The 18845-nt window shown below is 47.3% G+C and overlaps 1 protein-coding gene across 1 annotated transcript; it reads right to left on the reverse strand.

Moving 5' to 3' along the window:
- Positions 1–284: 284 nt before the first annotated feature.
- STYXL2 (serine/threonine/tyrosine interacting like 2) lies at positions 285–13084 on the reverse strand. The gene is made up of 5 exons (XM_064152201.1): positions 12969–13084; positions 9175–9269; positions 7305–7536; positions 6382–6599; positions 285–4089 (listed from the first exon to the last, which is right to left on the reverse strand). Exons 1-5 carry the CDS (start codon positions 13082–13084, stop codon positions 1244–1246), a joined length of 3507 nt encoding a protein of 1168 aa, XP_064008271.1. The 3' UTR covers positions 285–1243.
- Positions 13085–18845: the final 5761 nt, after the last annotated feature.

Here is an 18845-nt window from a genome sequence, read left to right on the forward strand (position 1 = left end):
ATACAAGCCATGCTGTGGCAGGCCTGGTGCATCACATCACACAAGCTCATGAGGCTCTGCAGGGCATGGGAAGACCCAAGGCTCTTAACTTGGTGTACTCAGTTAAGATGGAGGCTGTGCTCCTTCCAGTCACGATGAAAAGTGGGCTTTGTACTCATGACACAAACAACACATTGAATGTAACACACAACTAAACCTACCATCTCCTAAAAATGACCTGCCAAGTATTGTGTTCAGCTGGTATGTGATTTGTTCTCTAAGTCCATGGTGCCTTGTACCAACACTTTAGTTAGGCATCATTTTATTATGAGGTCAGTTTGTGTATCACTCCTTTAAGCTGATCACGCTGAAAAGTAATACGCGGCAATCTGACTATAGAAAGTATAAGCATAGACTTAGCTGAGCTGCATACACAAAACTAGCTTCAGAAACCCAGTGTAATTTAACATTAATCCTAACCCTACCCAGAACTCCATTTCTGTGATTGCACCAGAACATGATTTTCAGATGTGTGCTTAGATATCACTGCATTTTTCCTTTTTGACCCAGCAGGAACCAACCAAACTGGAGCAGAGATGAGTCCATCTAATAGAGAGTAATGCTACCACAGGAATGCATTCATTACTGCATTGAACTTCTAAACAGAGACATCTGTTGTTTTTTTTCCCCTAGTATTTCACTTTGTTTCTGCTACTTAGTGAAGTGAAACAGTATTCCCTTGAACTCTCTTATTTCTGTAGACATTTGTAAGACTTGTGCAGAAAACGGAGCCTACCTGGCAATATCTTCTCAGTGGTCTAAAGTAAAACTGATTAGGAGAAGCACATTCTTCAAGTTCTTAGAGAAGGCAGTAGGCTTCTTCCATTTATGATCAAAAAGATCCTAGGAAAAAATATGTCCAGTCTTTAATGAGACTACAAAATTGAAATAACCAAAATGGGATGTGATTGGTCGTTTGAACTGAAGTGCCACCATTACTTGCTTTTGCTGCTGAAACATCATCTGGCTCCTAATGACTTCTAACATTGTGTTCCTGCGTACATTGATCATTTAATACTAGCATCTTCTTTCTGACAAACCACAAACACTTCCAAAACTTGACCTCTTCCCTTTATCGCTTTTGATTAAGAAAAGAACTATCTGCAGGAAATGCCCTACAAACCACAAAGGATTATCAGAAATATAATGATGGGTGATTCAGGAGCTCTGTGGCTCTTCTTGTGTTCCTGTAATCTGATCTTGGTCACTCTTCCCTTCTCTGCCGAAGCTTTTCCGTAGTCTCTTCTAGCCGGCTTCTCCAGGCAGCGATAATGGCATCATCATCATCATCATCATCCTCCTTCTCTTCTTCCTCTTCTTTGCGCATGCGTCGCCTGTACTGAAAGAGCTGTCTAGATGCATATCTTTCTTCCCTTTGTTCCACTTTGGCCTCCTTCTTTCCATCCTCTTCAGACTTTGAAAAGCTCTGGGTAAACTTTCTCTTAGCTCCAAATTCTGACGTGTCAGACCTCGCTTCCTCTTCACATGCCTCCACGTGATGAGATCTAACTCGACTCTGTGTAGATGGTTCGTGGGATTCAGAGTCAAAGGATGGTTCAGGTGTTTGGCTGAAAGCATTCATCTCTGGGCTCTTTTCTCTGGAACTTGTTGACTCACTAACCCTTGACCTTGTGAACTTATACATCTTTTTGTCTTCTTTTGCAGAAGCAGAGGAAAATCTTGACATGGTTCTCAGTGAATCTCCTTTTGACTCATAGGAAGAACACCTGTCTAGCTCTTCTCTCTGGGTTCTGGAGAATCTGTAACTGGATGTTTCAGAATCCATCTCTCTGACTCTGGATGATCTGCTATATTTCTGTCTAGCCTGCTCACTTTGTTCGTAATACAACAGTGGTTCTCGTTCTGCTTTCAGGCCACTGAGCCACTTGGTAATATCAGTGTCTATGTCTGACTTTGGTGCACCTGTGTTTGCAGCTTGAGTGGAGAGGTCAAAAATTGTATCAGTTCTGTCAAGATCTGCTTGCAAGGGGTGCCTGTGGCTGCTTGTTGTACTCTCCCTGTCATCCTCAAGTTCATTTTCCTCTCCTTTGGTCATCTTTTTTTTAAACAAAGTGCTACGTTTATTGTCTCTGATCACCTTTTCAACTTGATAATCTGCCATTTTCTCTCTCATTTCCATTTGCATCTCTTTCTCCTTCCTCCTGAGTTTCTTTAGGTCGACCTCATCAGCAAAGAGGCTGTGAAGTGGCTTGCTTGTCTGTGTTATCTTTGCATTGGAACTAGTCCTTTCTGTCCTTGTGCTCATTGAGGTATTGCAAGACAGGACAGATTGAGACTCATCCCTGTGCATGTCCTGCTGGCGTAGCTGAGAGGAAGCAAGAGATGAGCCACTCTGAGCACTGAGAAGAGAAACCTTATCATCATCTGCACGCCTGCCAGGGTCTCCTGACATTACGCTGGAGGCCATTGCAGATGATGGACGGGACAGCATCAGGATCTCATTTTGCTTTTGAGCAATGGTTTCACTGACCACATTGGCGATCCAATTCTGAATGCTTGCCATGGATATTGTGTCACCTGGGCCAACTGGGAGACTGGGGAGGGGTACACTTGGCATCTGAGGCTGCATGCTGCTCCTGGTCTGTGATAAAGATGAATGATTTGTCTGCATGCTCTGTGCAGAAGCCGCATCCTCAGCGCCGCTTGCAGAAGGTACCGAGGGCCAGAAAGCTGAGAGTGGGACACTCCCACTCATAGTACTGTCTGTCTCCCAGCTGCACATGGACTGGCTTTCTTCTAAAATTTTCTTGGAACGTTCAAGGAGCTCTACACGTCTCTGCTTCTTTTTAGCTGAAGCAGAATCCTCAGTTTTGGCAAACTCCATAAACTCCTCTTTGCTTTCCCTACCCACCTTCTTCTGCCGCTTCATTTTCCAAGCCTGGTAAGCGGTTAGATTAACATCTGACAAACTCTTCCCTTCTGTCCCCTCCCCACCTGCCTGGCTGCCCTCTTCTGCTGGAGATGGTGCAGAAGATGATGATGCTTCCAAATCTTTCTTGTGAAAGCCAAACTGGATCCTCTTGACCTTCCACCTTTCCAGGGGAGTCAACTTGTCTTTGTTCTTCTGGCAGAAATTGTAAAAGGAGCTACTGTCTGACAACACGCTCTCCTCATCCACATCCCTCTCCTTTCTCCCTGGTTCTGGGGATTGTCTCTCCCCACAGCTTTTATTCTTAGAATGATATCTCTGAGCAGCTTCCTTCTCGATCTCCAGAAGCCTCTGGTTCCACATGTCCCAAGTGCTCTCTGAAGACACAGAGCCTGCACGGCTCCTCCTCATCCTGCTAAAGCTGCTGGATTCCAGATGTTTTTTCAGGGTTCGGACCTCAAAACTGCTCACACTCTCAACATCACTGAATTCACCTGATGGGTAAGGTCTTCCTCCCATGCTGGAATCTGAGTCATCCTCCCTGGGTGGACCCTCCATTTGGTACTTCTCATTTCTGCGCTGCCAGTCATGGATTCTCTGTTCCACATCCTCCTCAGATTGCTCCCCATCCTGATCCAGAAGCTTTGGAGATGTTCTTCTGTGGTTAACTCCTGTTTCCTTTGCAGGCAAGCCTTGTTTCTTCCTCCATTCTTGATACAACTGTTCCTCTTCCTCCTCACTGATAAGAGTGGAGTGTTTGGAAACCCAGCTAGATTTTCCCACTGATGAAGAGCTTATAAAACTACCCAGCAGGCTGCTAGCATCCTCTTCTTCTACTATGATGGAGTGGGCTTTGGCTCCTATAATGCTTTCTGAGTCATCAGCTCCAGATAGCTGGGAAGAAGGGCCTGCATGGACAACAGGACTTTGACTAGGAGTGACTTCTTCATCTCCAGTATGCTCCAGCTCTCGCTCCTCCAACAACTGCTCGTTGAGCTCTCTTAGCTGCTTCAGAAAGCCGTCATTGGGGTAAATGGCGCGCTTCTTTCTCAGAGTCATCAGAGCCTCCAGAATGGTCATATGGTGGTAGATCATCAGGTAAGCAGCCACCAGCACAGCTGAGCGACTGATTCCCATTTCACTGCTGACAAGGACTTTGCCTGCAGATGTTGAATACAGAAGTAATTAGCTATTTCAAATAGCAGAGAGAGGTTTCTCTGATACGTAGCACAAAAGCATTGTTAAGCATTAGACAGAATACATGTTTCAGTGACTTCAATCAGCGCTAACTATTTGTCAACCTTTATCACAATAAACCTCTAGGTACCTATGACTAAAAAGCACATTAGTTTCAAAAGCTGTGGGCAGGCACAAATGAAAAAATCACCTAAATAATGTTTGTGTGTTCACCTATTCACTGAACCTATTAACCTATTCGCTTAACAGCGGATGGAAGGGGATTCTTCTCTCCCTCTATTCTGCCCTGGTGAGACCTCACTTGGAATATTGCATTCAGTTTCAGGTTCCCCAGTTCAGGAGGGACAGGGTTCTACTCAAAAGAGTCAAATGGAGGCTTCAGTTTCCCCACAGGTCAAAAAGGCAATCTTAGCATTAGCCTCTAGGAAGGTATTGGGAGGCTAAACAAATAACTTAAATTTTCATTAGGTACTTTTGTATTAATTTGATTTTCTTTTTGCCAGAATCCAGACCTGCTGTTTTGCAAGGCACGCTCAAAACAGTGACATATAGAGTGGCTGGAGTCACAGCTGATCTCAGACCAGCAGAACCATGCAACTAGCAGAAAGAGAGCTGATTTTGACTGACAAACTGATGCACAGCTGCTTCACTAGTGACACTCACTGTTCTGTAAACAGTGACAGCTAGAATCAAAACTGAGGACCTCCATTATTTTGTGGCATGATTTACGCAGAAACCATCCCTTGCAGAAAAGTAAGATTTGGCACACAGTAATTGGGTTTTCTTTAAGTTACTTTTATAGCAAATTACAGTTAAAGAAAAGCTTGTGAATGAAGAGGGCACAAAAGAAGCTTCACTAGCTTGCAAATAACTGAAATTACTGTTATTAAATGGGTGATAAATCCAAGTTTAATCAAGCTGTTTGCACAGAAACTTAATGAAGCCAGTATAAACACCACCTTTATGATGTTGCTGCCAGTATTTACCTAATGTAATAGATATTCCTACCACCCCAAAATGTCTTTTACACCTTTCTTACTATCAAAAGCCTCTGTTGCCTTCCAAGTGTTTTAACAGCCAGTAAAGCTTGTTCAGCAGCTCACCAAAAGGGGGAGATCTCATTCCTCTGCTTTCTTTGAAGGCTCCTCTGTCTCTGGTCCTTGCTCTTTATGAACCAGTTCAGCTCAGTAGCCCAGTGAAAAACTACTTCTTCCCATATGGACTGTCATTTTTCCTGGGTTAGTGACTTGAAGGGTTGACAAATGCCAGCAGTAGTAAGCATCTGTACTATGCCAAGGGTAGCAATAGGAGTTATGAGGGAAGAGCACAGAGAAGCAGAGACTTGCTCCTTGTGATGTTGTTGCTGAGGTGTTCAAGAAAAGACTGGATGAGGCATTTAGTGCCATGGTCTGGTTGATTGGCTAGGGCTGGGTGCTAGGTTGGACTGGACGAACTTGGAGGTCTCTTCCAACCTGGCTGATTTCATGATTCTATGAAAAATGGCTCAACTTTAAAAAACAAAGAAACAAAAACCAACTCAAACCTTCTTACTTTTCTTCCTGTAACTTCTGCTAGGAGGTAACTTGTCTTTCTACAAAAGTTAATGCACCAAATGCATATATTTGAGGAACATCAGTGCTACCACTGATTGTGGTGTTCATGTTTATATTGAATTCCATAAAGAGATCCATAGCTGCCCATTGAAGCTGAAGCAAAATGACCAGTATGCACTGGAGGTCTGCAGAACATCAGCTGCCAGCCCAGCAAATTATGCAGGAGCCCGAGTGTAAAGATTCAGGGGCTCAACCCAGCTGTTTGTATTGTTTTAGTAAATCAGCCTGTTCTTTTGTACTAAGCATTCTGGCAACATGAAACTTGCAGTGCACTGAAATATATCTGTAGTATTCCATAATATCAATATTTAAAGCATATATTTATTGGAGCAGGGCTTCACCTCTTTTGCAATAGTAGGGTAATTTCAAAGCAGCTGAAGAAGGTGGCTTGCAGCCAGTTTGAGCCTGAGGATGTGGAACTGGCAACAGAGGCTGCTGGGCTGCCTCTTCTCACTAGTTTGTTCCCTCCTGTTTTGAATGAGGCATGGCAGAATTGGGCAAGAAGTGTTCACCACAGCTGGATGCAGAGAACAACGTATCTGCCTTCTAGCCAATTACCAGTGTGACATGCCTATCAGAGTAACTCTTCCACCCATTCTTTCCCAAGGCTTCCCAGAGCCACCTGGAGTCTTCTCCCCTTACCCCTGTAAGTCAGCAGTGCTTCGTCAAGGAACTCTGCCGCGGGGCGGAAGTGTTTGGCGATGTCCATATCTGGAAAATCATCCACTTCAACGCCCAGATATTGGATATTCAGACCGTTGTAGAAGCCTGCTCCTGTGTATACACCAGTACCGTGAGCTGCGTTCAAGACGTGGGTGATCCCCAGTCTCTTCAGGCGGCTTTTGTTCACTGCAACACTTCTTCAGAACAGAAAAGGAGATGTTAGATATCAGTGCTCCTGTTCTGGGGAGGAAATAGGCTGTCTGCTACAAGGCCTACTGAGCTCCTAGCCTGCATTACTCATGCAACATGCCACTCCACTCAGACTTTAATGTCCCGTTAGAGGTCTGCAGGTATTTCTTTCCAATACTCACTGGGAAAAGAAAATGAGAAACCTACACTCACCAGTAAAGCTGCATACTGAGTTGTCTCTCCAGCTTAATTTTTAACGCATACTCTCACTCTAGGTTCAGGCTGCTTGCTTATGTCTCAATTTCCATCACTCTGTAACTGATGCTTTGTACTGTATCACCCTCAGCTAATCCTGTCTGTTCACCTGCACCAGCATCTCCGACAGCTGAGCCATGGCACAAAAGACCTAACCGCTTCCACTTGGTGTTCGCTACAGCATTTCTTTTTTGACTCTCTTTTGCATTACAAAAACTTAATCCCGATTTCAGGGCAAAGTCCAGAACAGGGTAATTTGGGCTCATTTGCCTTTCTCTCTCCTGTCAAAGCATCAAAATAACATAGGAGAGCTGCTTATTCTATTGCAGAAGTATTTCCTTCTCAGCCTGCAGAGATCTTTGTGCGCTAGATGCATGTAACACGTTATGCCTTCAGTGGCTCCACCCGACCATTCCCCAGTAATCTTGTGCAACTTGATGACAAAAGCTGACACTCACTTTTCTGCTATGAAGACATTAGGCCAGACTTCATCCACAGCATCCCTGGGAGTCTCCAGCCTGTCCTTCACAAGTGCCCTCTGCAAGTCCATTACACATGGCGTGTTAAACAAGCTGGTGTCATCGATCTTTTCCTTAACTCGGTTGTACAGGTCTTCCACCATCAGCTGCTGTGCAGACTCTAACATCCTGGGACACACTGACTCTACTTTGGTGTCCTTTGTCTTCAGTTCTGGAATAAAGTGACATTGTAACTAAAGGCATGCAAAGACAATGCGAATATATGACCTGTCACTTGTCCCTGGGACAAGTCTTGTGACTTGCTTTTTTCCTCAGTAACATCATGCTGTCCTGTCTGCAATATGTGCATGAATACAGGAAGACATTTACAAGGTCTTGTAATGACAGCACAAGGGGTCATGGGTTTAAAATGGCAGAGGGGAGATTCAAACTAGATGTTAGGAAGAAGTTCTTTGCAGTGAGGATGATGAGACACTGGCATAGGTTGCCCAGAGAGGTTGTGGCTGCTCCCTCCCTGGAAATGTTCAAGGCCAGATTGAATGTGGCCTTGAGTGACCCGATCTAGTGGGAGGTGTCCCTGCCTATGGCAGGGGGTTGGAAGTGGATGATCCTTGAGGTCCCTTCCAACCATTCTATGATTCTATGATTCATTCCATAACGTGCTTATCCAGTAGCCACAAGGTAGTTAGTAATGGGAAAAGCATATTGCACTGTCCTCTCTGTGCAGAGACCTGCACTGACCAAAGCCCTGGCCATGCTTATTCTAGCTCCAGAAGAATGCAGTCACTCCTTACAGCTTCCTGAGGAGCTGCTGACATCTTCTTCCTAGGATACAGTGAGAGGACACATGGGAATGGTTCAAAGCTGCACCAGAGGAGGTACAGACAGGACATCAGGAAACATTTAGTTAGTGTGCTAGTTTGAGGCAAATTGGAATATTTTAATGAGAAAAAAAATAGATGATAGGCTGTGAAAAGGAAACAGTGGTGATGTCTGCTGCACTCATAGGCTTGCAAGAACACAAACATAGCTAAGACAGAATGTGTGTCTCTATTGGAATCAGTGTTTGTGCTTTTTGTCGCTGGGCTTCTTCTGTGTAACTAATCCTTCTGTTTCTAACCCCCCTTGCCCATCCTCCAAAATCACCTTGCACATAAGGTATACTCTGGGGTAATGTAGAGGGGTGGAAGGGTGGTTGGGAGCCCCTCCTGGGCACTCTGGTTTCTGGCAGGGCTGTTGTGTTTCTGTATTACCTTTAACTTGTCTATTTCTGTCTATAGCTGTAACTATTGTAACTCTCTGCTTGTCTCTTGTGCTGAACTGTGAATACAAAGCTTCACTCCTTAACTCCCAGCTGGCTGAGTCTAGTCTGGGTGATCTCATAAGAATGGGGGGTTGGGGAATTCCCAAACCATTACACTTAGAGGGTGGTCAAACACTGGAACAGGCTTCCTAGAAAGGTGGTTGATGCCTCAAGCCTGTCAGTTTTGAGAGATATTTGGATAATGCCCTTAATAATGTGTTTTAATATTTGGTTCACCCCCAAGCGGTCAGGCAGTAAGTCCCTTCTAACTGAAACTAGTCTAGTTTGATGCAGTGAGCAACTAGAAATCAAACTGTAGTCACCACTGCAGCCCATTATTCTGCCACAGATTTTGTGCACAACTTCAAAGAAGTCACCAAACTGCTCTGTAAATTGTTACTGCTTTGCGTTTTTCACCTCTGCTTCAGGTGGGGGTTTCTCATAAAGGTGTTTTTATCATTTTAGGATCTCTGGATGAGAAAGACAAAATAAGTGCAACTCAAGTCTCTAATAGTTACATAGTTCTTTTACCCTTCCTCCTCTTACCTTCATTGATTATTTGTTTGGCAGCCACAGCAGATGACAGGTGGATTGGCTCCATGAAGATGCTCTCCGTGTCAGTATCCGATATCACTGAATACCTGCCAACCAACCACACTGCCTATCAGGCAAATGCTCTCCACTGAGATCCCATCTCCAGGACTTCAGTCCTTTTCACCCATTCCAGAAGAGAGAAGGGAACTGGAGCAGTGAAGGTCCTTTGGTGGTAGGAGGGAAGTCCCAGCTCTTTCCCCAACCCTCACCCCAACCCTGTTCTGCAGCATGGCACTACAGGCTTCAAATATGCACTTGGTATCCAGGTTTTGCAGGATTCAGACAGGTGCCATGGGAAGAAGCTATAGCAAGCTGAAATGTAAGAGAATCAACTGATGGAGGAGGTTTTGGGTAGAGGTCAGTGTCTGCTTTGAGACTGGAAGGGGGGTGGATCACAAGGAATGGTAACCTCATTGCTGTCTACAACTACCTGAAGGGAGGCTGTACCCAGCTGGGATTGGGCTCTTCTGCCAGCAACAGAACAAGGAGACACAGTCTCCAGTTGTGCCAGGGCAGGTCTAGGCTGGATGTTAGAAGGAAGTTGTTGGCAGAGAGAGTGATTGGCATTGGAATGGGCTGCCCAGGGAGGTGGTGGAGTCACTGTGGCTGGAGGTGTTGAAGCCAAGCCTGGCTGGGGCACTTAGTGCCATGGTCTGGTTGATTGGCCAGGGCTGGGTGCTAGGTTGGACTGGCTGAGCTTGGAGCTGTCTTCCAACCTGGTTGATTCTATGATTGTATGAAGTAGCTCTGCTATGAAGAAGACAGACAGGCATCAATATTGTCCCAACTAGAATTTACTGAACAATTCAAAACAGATTATGCTAGAAAACTGTTGTGGTGGGAGGCTTGATTGCTTTTTGGTTTGGTTTGCAGTTTTTTTGTTTGGTTGATTTAGTTTAGTTTTGTTTTGTTTGTTTTGTTCTGATTTTTATGTTTTGTTTTCTGTTGTTGGTTCTTTTTTTCATGCTACCTCATTGCCTAAAAGCATCCTGTGAGTTATTAAAAGCTGCAATGCAAGCATTAAGAGTGAAGCCTGTGAACATCTCCATAGTCAGTATCCTAGCTGCTTCGTAGCATGACTCTGTGGTCAGTCACTCCACTCAATGCTGTCTAACTGCAGGTCAGAAACAACTATAAACCCCACCAACACCTTTGAAGGGAGTTCTTTGACATACAGCCTGAATTACTTCAGTTTTTGTGGAGCAGAAAAGGGCCACAAGCTTGAAACAAAGATATTTCCATTTAGGTCCACCTGTACAGTCCAAGGAAACCTTCTCTTAGAACCTCTTAACAAAGTATTTTACAGAGCTTTTTCAAAGCCTGATGCACACCCTTTACATTTCCCTCCAAACAGATGCCACAGATCACTAGGATGTTTGCTGTCATCACAGAAGCTATCTAGTAATGTGGGCATGCATTACTTGCAATACACTGGTTTTGTTTAAAGCTGAAGAGGGAGGGTGATCAATGTGCAGTTAGGGTACAGCAAAGTGTCTGGAGAGCTAAACTGCTTTCATTCCCCCAGTTCAAAACAGGAGCTACAGACATTGGAAACCACTTAATGGGCTCATCCAAGTAATTTCATTGGGTTCCAGCACTTGTCAACCATGACTGAAAGTAATCCTTTTCTAGTTCTTTAAAGGAGTTTGTAAGATGAGCAAGGGGAGTCTCAGTCTCATTTACAGGAGCTAACACAAATTTGCAGCTATGCCCTCCCTTCAGTTCCTTTCACTGTAAAGGTTGACTGCAAGCTCAATACAAACATAACCATTGCTAATAATCTGCCACCATAGCCCTGACACATTTTGTCTGTTACTGCCCCAAGCATCCATGATAGACAACAGGTGCAGATCTGCCCAAGCCTGGATGCTTCAAGAGCCTCAGTCTGCTTGAGAAGGACCTTGCCATTGTCATCATTACTTTTGGCACTGACTGCAAGAACAAAAGGGCAAAAGGAAAGTGGGGGAGGGAGGGGGGGAAGGGAAGGGGAAGGGGAAAGGGGAAGTGGGACAGAGAATGGGAAGGGGAGGGAGAGAGAGGGGAAGGAGAAAAGGAAAAGGGGAAGGAGAAGGGGAAAGGGGGAAGGGGGAAGGGGGAAGGGGGAAGGGGGAAGGGAAAGGGGAAAGGGGAAAAGGGAAAGGGGAAAGGGGAAAGGGGAAAGGGGAAAGGGGAAAAGGGAAAGGGGAAAAGGGAAAGGGGAAAAGGGAAGGGGGAAAAGGGAAAGGGGAAAAGGGAAGGGGGAAAAGGGAAGGGGGAAAAGGGAAGGGGGAAAAGGGAAGGGGGAAAAGGGAAGGGGGGAAAAGGGAAGGGGGAAAAGGGAAGGGGGAAAAGGGAAGGGGGAAAAGGGAAGGGGGAAAAGGGAAGGGGGAAAAGGGAAGGGGGAAAAGGGAAGGGGGAAAAGGGAAGGGGGAAAAGGGAAGGGGGAAAAGGGAAGGGGGAAAAGGGAAAGGGGAAAGGGGAAAGGGGAAAAGGGAAAGGGGAAAAGGGAAAGGGGAAAAGGGAAAGGGGAAAAGGGAAAGGGGAAAAGGGAAAGGGGAAAGGGGAAAGGGGAAAGGGGAAAGGGGAAAGGGGAAAGGGGAAAGGGGAAAGGGGAAAGGGGAAAGGGGAAAGGGGAAAAGGGAAAAGGGGAAAAGGGAAAAGGGAAAGGGGAAAAGGGAAAGGGGAAAAGGGAAAAGGGAAAGGGGAAAAGGGAAAGGGGAAAAGGGAAAAGGGAAAGGGGAAAGGGGAAAGGGGGAAAAGGGAAAAGGGAAAAGGGAAAGGGGAAAAGGGAAAGGGGAAAGGGGAAAGGGGAAAAGGGAAAGGGGAAAGGGAAAAGGGGAAAGGGAAAAGATAAAGGGAAAGGGAAGTGTGACAGGGAACGGGAGGGGAAGGGAAGGGAGAGAGAGGGAGGAACAGGGAAGGGAATGGGGAAGGGAAATTGGAACAGGGAATGGGACGGGGAGGGGATAAAGTGCAGAGGTGCTTCTGTTCATTTCAAGTGGCTGATTAGCAGTAGGAGAATGCTTTATCAAGTTCAGTACATATTTTTACTTAGTGTGAGTTCTACTTGTAACCTTCCTAAACCATTTTTAAACACGTGCATGAAAGAAGCACTGTCTTCATTTTTCTGCAGTGCCTCACATTTCATACCCTCTACTCACTGAAGGCCACAGGGGCAGGCTCTTTGCAAGCTCAATCCCTGCTCCCTGCCCTCAGCTAAAGCATCGCGGAGAGTCCGGCAGGCCCTGCACAGGCACGGAGGGATGGATTTTCCCTTGTATTAGGAGGAAACACATCCACCCAGGCTTGTTTTGCTTGAGGCAACTCAATTTCTCCTTGCACTGTGACAGCCTCCTGTTCAGTGCCTGTAGCCAAAGATGGTTTTGAATCAACCCCAAATCCAAAGGCCAAATCTTTCTGGGGCCGAGAAAGGCTAACACAAGCATTGAGCAATCCACAGGACCTTAGACAGAAAGGCAGGGATGGATTTGGGAAGAGTTGACATCCACATGAGTGGAAGTAGCCATCCAGGGAAGAGCAACACCACCACCACCACATTCTCCGCTTTATCCCCACTGTACGTGCATGCCCTGCGGGCAGGAGGACCGCAGGAGCCCTGTCTCCGCAGCCTCTCAGCCTGCTGGCACACTAACCCCGGCCTCAGCCAGAGGAGGGCAGCGCAGGGCTCCATCCGCACCCAAGCGCCTGTGCGGAGCGGCGGCGGTGGGAGAGGCGGGAAGGCGAAGCGCCGCACCGCGCGTACTGACCGGCCGGGTGAGGCGCTGCGCAGGTAGTGCGCCTGCACGGCCCTCGCGTCCGCTGCCTCGCCCTCCGCGTCCGGCGCTGCCAGCTCGCTGTCCGACTCTCTGCTGCTGCTGGCCATGGCGGCTGCCCGCGGACGCTCTGAAACGGGGAGCAGAGAGAGGGCCGTTACGAAGGTCCGCCGGGACGCCACCTCCCAGCTGTAGGGCAGCAGTGGCAGGGAGACTCTGGCAGGAGGGGTGCCGCAGCAGATTCTGCCGAGACCCTGCGGCGGCCCTGGCTGCGGGCGGCCCTGGCTGCGGGCGGCCCTGGCTGCGGGCGGCCCTGGCTGCGGGCGGCCCTGGCTGCGGGCGGCCCTGGCTGCGGGCGGCCCTGGCTGCGGGCGGCCCTGGCTGCGGGCCAGCTGCAGTGGCTCCTCTGCCAGGGTGCCTGCTGACCCTGAGGCCTTGTGCAGCTCCCTGGCTGCTGCCCAGTCAGCACCAGTGCCCTTCTTGCCAGTGAGTAAGCATGCAGGGAGGCCAGGAAGGAAGGGGTGGTGGGGCAGAAACTCTATCTGTGTAGTGGCTGGAAGGAGCTGTACTAAGGCAGAGCTGGCCTGGAAGGAGTGTCAGGGGCAAGAAACATGAGACCTCGTCCCCAAAATGAAAGGCTGCTAACGCTCAAGGCCAAAGGCACGGCAAGCCTTGGGACTCTGTCCTTACAACCCTTTGTGGGGAGGCTGCCACGCCTGCCCTAGGTGGAAGAGAGCAAGGGGGGCACAGCTTCATTAGGAGCATGAAAACATAGCGGCCAGTTCTTCCCCAGGTACAACCGGAGCCACTCCTGCCTTTCTGTGCCACAGCAGCCAGTGGCAGCTCCGGAGGGCCCCAGCAGCCAGCCTCAGCTTTGGGGATTACTGAGGAGCAGCTGCCAGCCACGAGGCAGCAAGCAGAGAGGCAGGGCAGCAAAGAAAGGGCACTTACCCTCTGTGCCTGGAGGACTCTGCCAGGGCTTCCTGCTGGAGGCACAACGAAGGAGTTCAGTGAAGAGGACAGGAAAACTGGGAGGGAATGGTGCTGAAGGAAGAAAAATCAGCTGCCTCCTCTCACTCACTCTGTGGCTTCTTCATCAAGGGGCAGGACAACTGTCAGCACCAAACCTTTATCAGCTTTCTAAATATAGCCTTGTCCTAACGCTGGCTGCCGGGTTGCACAGGGAAAGAATTCAGTGTCTCATAGACGGCAGCTGGTCAAGCACTTAACTCCTTCCCTGCTGTGGGCTGGATCCTCCAGTACTTCCTAATTGCAGGAGGAGCCCAGAGGAGAGACCAGAGTCAGTGAAGCTGAACCTCCACCTGCTGGAGCCTCCAGGCAAGTGGGATCCCACCAGGCTCAACTTGAAGTGCTGATACAACTTCTGATGACCTTGGGAAATGGTCAGGATGAGCCCCTCCAAGCTTACTAAAAGCAGGCTACGTGTGAACTCTCTGGACTTCTGTAAGGTCTTTGATAGAGCCCTCCACAAGATTTTAACCTCTAAATTGGAGAGAGATGGATTTGACGGATGGACATGGAACTGGCTGAATGGCTGCATCCAGTTAGAGTCAACAGCTCAGTGTCCCAGTGGAGATCAGCCACGATTTTTGCCCCTCAGAGTTCTGTACTGGAACTAGTGCTGTTCAGTACCTTTATTAATGACATGAACAGTGGGACTGAGTTCATCCTCAGAAATTTTGCAGGTGATAGCAAGCCGAGTGGTGCACTTGATTCAGTAGAGGGAAGGGATGCCATCCAGAAGAACACTGACAGGCTTGAGGAGTACACCTGCATGAACTGGGTGAAGAATGGCTCAAGAGCAATCTTGAGGAGAAGGACTTGGAAGTGTCAGTTGATGAAAATCTCAGCATGAGCTGACAATGTGCTCATGACATGGCAAACCACATCCTGGGCTGCATTAAAATAAGTGACACCAGCAGGATGAGGGAGGTTATTCTCTCCCTCCACTTTGCTCTTGTGAGATCTCTCCTGGAGTCCTGCATCCAATTCTGGTACACCCAGTATAAGAGGGACATTGGACTGCTGGAGCAGGTCCAGAGGAGGCCCACAGAGACGATCAGAGGGCTGGATCATCTCCCCTGTGAAGACAGGCTGAGAGAGTTGGGGCTGTTCAGACTGGAGAAAAGACAACTTCAGGGACACCTTATAGCAGCCTTCCAATACTTGAAAGAGGTCTACAAGAAAGGTAAGAAGAGACGTTTTACAAAAGCTTGTAGTGATAGGATGAGAGGGAATGGATTGAGGTCTGAGGAGGGTAGCAAGGTGGTTGGAACTAGATGATCTTTCAGGTCTCTTCCAACCCAATCTGTGAACTTCATGAAATTCAGTAAGGGCCAAGTACATGATCTTGCACCCTGGTGAGGACAATCCCAAATACAGGCTGGGGAAAGAATGGATTCAGAGCAGTCCTGCAGAGAAAGACTTGAGCATATTGGTGAGTTAAAAATTGGATGTGAGCCAGCAATATGCACTATCAGCCCTGAAGGCTAATTGTGTCCTGGGCTGAAGTATGGTCATCTGATTGAAGAAGGTAATTTTGCCCCTCTACTCCATTCTCATGAGACTCCACCTGGAGTACTGCATCCAGCTCTAGAGTCCTCAAATCAAGAAAGAGATCAACCTATTGGAGGGGGTCCAGAGAAGTGCTGCCAAAATGATCAGCAGGCTTAAACATCTCTCCTGTGGAGAAAGGCTGAGAGAGTTTGAGCTCTTCAGTTTGAAGAAGAGAAGGTTTTAGGAGGACCTTCTTGTGGCCTTTCAATATTTAAAGGATATTTCAAACCAAAGTCAGACTTTTTACCAAGGTCTGTAGTGACAGCACAAGGGACAATGATTTTAAATGAAGAGGCTAGATTTAGATTAGATCTAAGGAAGAAACTCCTTACTATGAAGGAGCTGAGACACTGGAGCAGGTTGTCCAGAGATATTGTGGGTGCCCCATCACTAAGTGGATGGCATTTTGAACAAACTGATCTAGTGAAAAATGTCACTGCTCATGTCAGGGAGGTTGGACTAGATGACCTCAGAAGGTCCCTTCTAACCCAAACCCTTCTGCCGTTCTATGACTATATGATTGGCTGATATTTGTTCTTAGAAGAGCTAGGACTGAGGTCGACTGTGTCTTCTCCAATTACTTTTCAAAAAGAAAACCTCCAGTTCACATCTCTTGACTCCTCAGCAAAGCTCATCGCCCAGGCTGGTCCAGAGCAGAACCAGAAGCAAACGTATTTGCTATTTACCTGGGTAAAACCAGAGGGCTCTGAGTCACGCGATGACACCCACTGCTGATTGCTTTTGCAGTAAGGTTACTAAGCTCAGAACTGCTTGAGCTGCTGGAGGAACTACTGTTGTGGGCACTATTTTCACTTTAACTCTGCAGGCTCTCTCTGTTGGGTGTGTTTTACTAGTCAGTTGCTGAAGTGAAGGGAACAGATTAACCCCATGTATTTCCACAAGCAGTGGCATTAACAAGCCTGGTTTCCTGTTATGTGTGTCCTGCTATCGTGGCTCAGTAGCACAATAAGCATCCCTCATGAAGTTACCAGGTCTCGTCCCCTGTGACTACTCACTGGCTGCACAAGAGATGAGACAGACCTTGGTTAGGTGCATTGGATGTGCAACCACAGATTCCTGGAACAGAAACAATGATTAATGCCCAAGAGGTACCACTAACTTAGGTTTCTCTCTTATCCCAATTGATTGTGATCACTGACTTTTATGAGACTGAAAGGAACTTCCCATCTTTATGATTAGAATCTGTCCCTCACATTCAGCTGAAATAAGTCCAGTGAGTTTTGAAATTACTAGAGAGAAGAGAGGAAGAGGTTGTGACAGTGAAAATGTTATTTCTGTGAAGAGAATAACAGCAAATTTACCAAGTTGGTACAGTGTCTGCCAGGGACTGTAACCAAGTTCTTCAAGTGAATTCTTAATGCTGTTACATAAAGAACTCAGAATTAAAGGAGGAGGCATGGGCAGATGCTGTACAGCGATGGCATTTCTGTCATTGTCTCTCTTCATCAGATTCAGTTAAACTGTTTAGTGGGAGCAAAACCAAAAGTGTGGAAGCTAAAGATCCTATGTGTGTCACCCTGGAGGCTGTGAGATAAAGTCACAAAGATTTCCAAAGGAGGTAAAAATTTCAGAAACTCGTAAGGAGCCTCATCCTTATGGCCTCCAAAGAGAAGAATGGAGACTAGTGACCTTGCTTCAGTTTTGTTTCTATCTCAAGCCCCTTCTGGCTTGCATTTTGTGATTAGCAAGCTCCTCCTGGAAAAAAACTCTCCCCTCTTTGCAGAGTCCTTACTATCTCCCAATGCCTGCAGCCTATCATAGCTGAGACCTGTAGCAGGATGATTTTCTTAATGGCTGTTCTCATTTGGAAGATTGACAAAGAATACAATTTCTGCGCTCTGATGTGCTTTCATTTGCTTTGTGCTAACAGTGTGCTTGAATACCAAGCACAGAGCTATGTACTGCTGGTTCTGTCAGAGCGATTGCATTCCAGCTACACAGAGATTTCATTGTCTCTGGGTGTGTTGTACGACTGCCAAAGAGCCAAAGAAGCAGTCTTTAGCTGGGCTGTCATGGAGTCAGCCAGGTCAGAAGAGGCCTCCAAGCTCAGCCAGTCCAACCTAGCACCCAGCCCTGGCCAATCAACCAGACCATGGCACTAAGTGTCCCAGCCAGGCTTGGCTTCAACACCTCCAGGCACGGCCACTCCACCACCTCCCTGGGCAGCCCATTCCAATGCCAATCACTCTCTGCCAACAACTTCCTAACAACATCCAGCCTAGACCTCCCCTGGCACAACTTAAGACTCTGTCCCCTTGTTCTGTTGCTGCTTGCCTGGCAGCAGAGCCCAACCCCACCTGGCTACAGCCTCCCTTCAGGTAGTTGTAGACAGAAAAGATCTCTGCCCTGAGCCTCCTCTTCTGCAGGCTGCATACCCCCAGCTCCCTCAGCCTCTCCTCACAGGGCTGTGCTCCAGGCCCCTCACCAGCTTCGTTGTCCTTCTCTGGACACCTTCCATCACCTCAACATCTCTCTTGAATTGAGGAGCCCAGAACTGGACACATCACTCAAGATGTGGCCTGACTGGTGCTGAGTAGAGGGGCAGAAGAACATCCCTTGTCCTGCTGGCCACACTGTTCCTGAGCCAAGCCAGGATGCCATTGGCTCTCCTGCCCACCTGGGCACATTGCTTTGCAGGCTTTCCATGCAAGTAGGGGGTCAGCACAAGACCACATTACTGGACTAAACACAGGTACCTTTGGTGTAGACACCCACTTTGGAAGCAGCTTCTTCAGTCATCAAACCAGAGTTGATCAGTGTTATCACTGCATTCCAGGGATAGTTAATTTCATTTGAAAATGCTGTCTGAAGACATGAAGTCCCCCTCTGTGATCACTCTCACCCTGAAAGCTAACTCACCTCTCAAATGGCTAGAAATAGAGCATAAATGACTACTTCTGACGGCGACATCCTGTGCTTCCTGTTGCCAGTGAAGAGTTTAAAAGACCTGCTAGCTACTGCACTGAATTAAATGTGCTGTCAGACATTTGCCTGAGCTACCAGCACTCTTCCTTTCATTCTTCAATTATAGTAACAGTTATCAAGTGTCCATCCAGAATACGTAAGGTTGGACTTCCATTGTGCACATGTCAGTACATACATAGCTAGTGTGCTACAAGCCATTGATCAGTTGATCTAACAGCCTTTTCAGCAGCAAGATACCTTTGGTACATACAGCTGTTGTGCAAGCCACATACTAGGACAGCTGGAACAATAAGCCTAGGAGCATAAGAAGGATGAGCCTATGAGCATAACAATAAGAGTATGAGCAGA

Source organism: Pogoniulus pusillus, chromosome 12 (genome assembly GCF_015220805.1).
Source record: "Pogoniulus pusillus isolate bPogPus1 chromosome 12, bPogPus1.pri, whole genome shotgun sequence".
Lineage (NCBI taxonomy): Eukaryota > Metazoa > Chordata > Aves > Piciformes > Lybiidae > Pogoniulus > Pogoniulus pusillus.

What these genes read in the sequence shown, in the direction of transcription:
- STYXL2 (XM_064152201.1), bottom strand. Translation starts at nt 13,084, where the DNA reads ATGGCCAGCAGCAGCAGAGAGTCGGACAGCGAGCTGGCAGCGCCGGAC. An exon ending in AATGTCTTCATAGCAGAAAA is followed by an intron (nt 6,600 to 7,304) that starts GTGAGTGTCAGC and finishes TCTGTTCTGAAG; the next exon opens with AAGTGTTGCAGTGAACAAAA. An exon ending in AGCACTGCTGACTTACAGGG is followed by an intron (nt 4,090 to 6,381) that starts GTAAGGGGAGAA and finishes CAACATCTGCAG; the next exon opens with GCAAAGTCCTTGTCAGCAGT.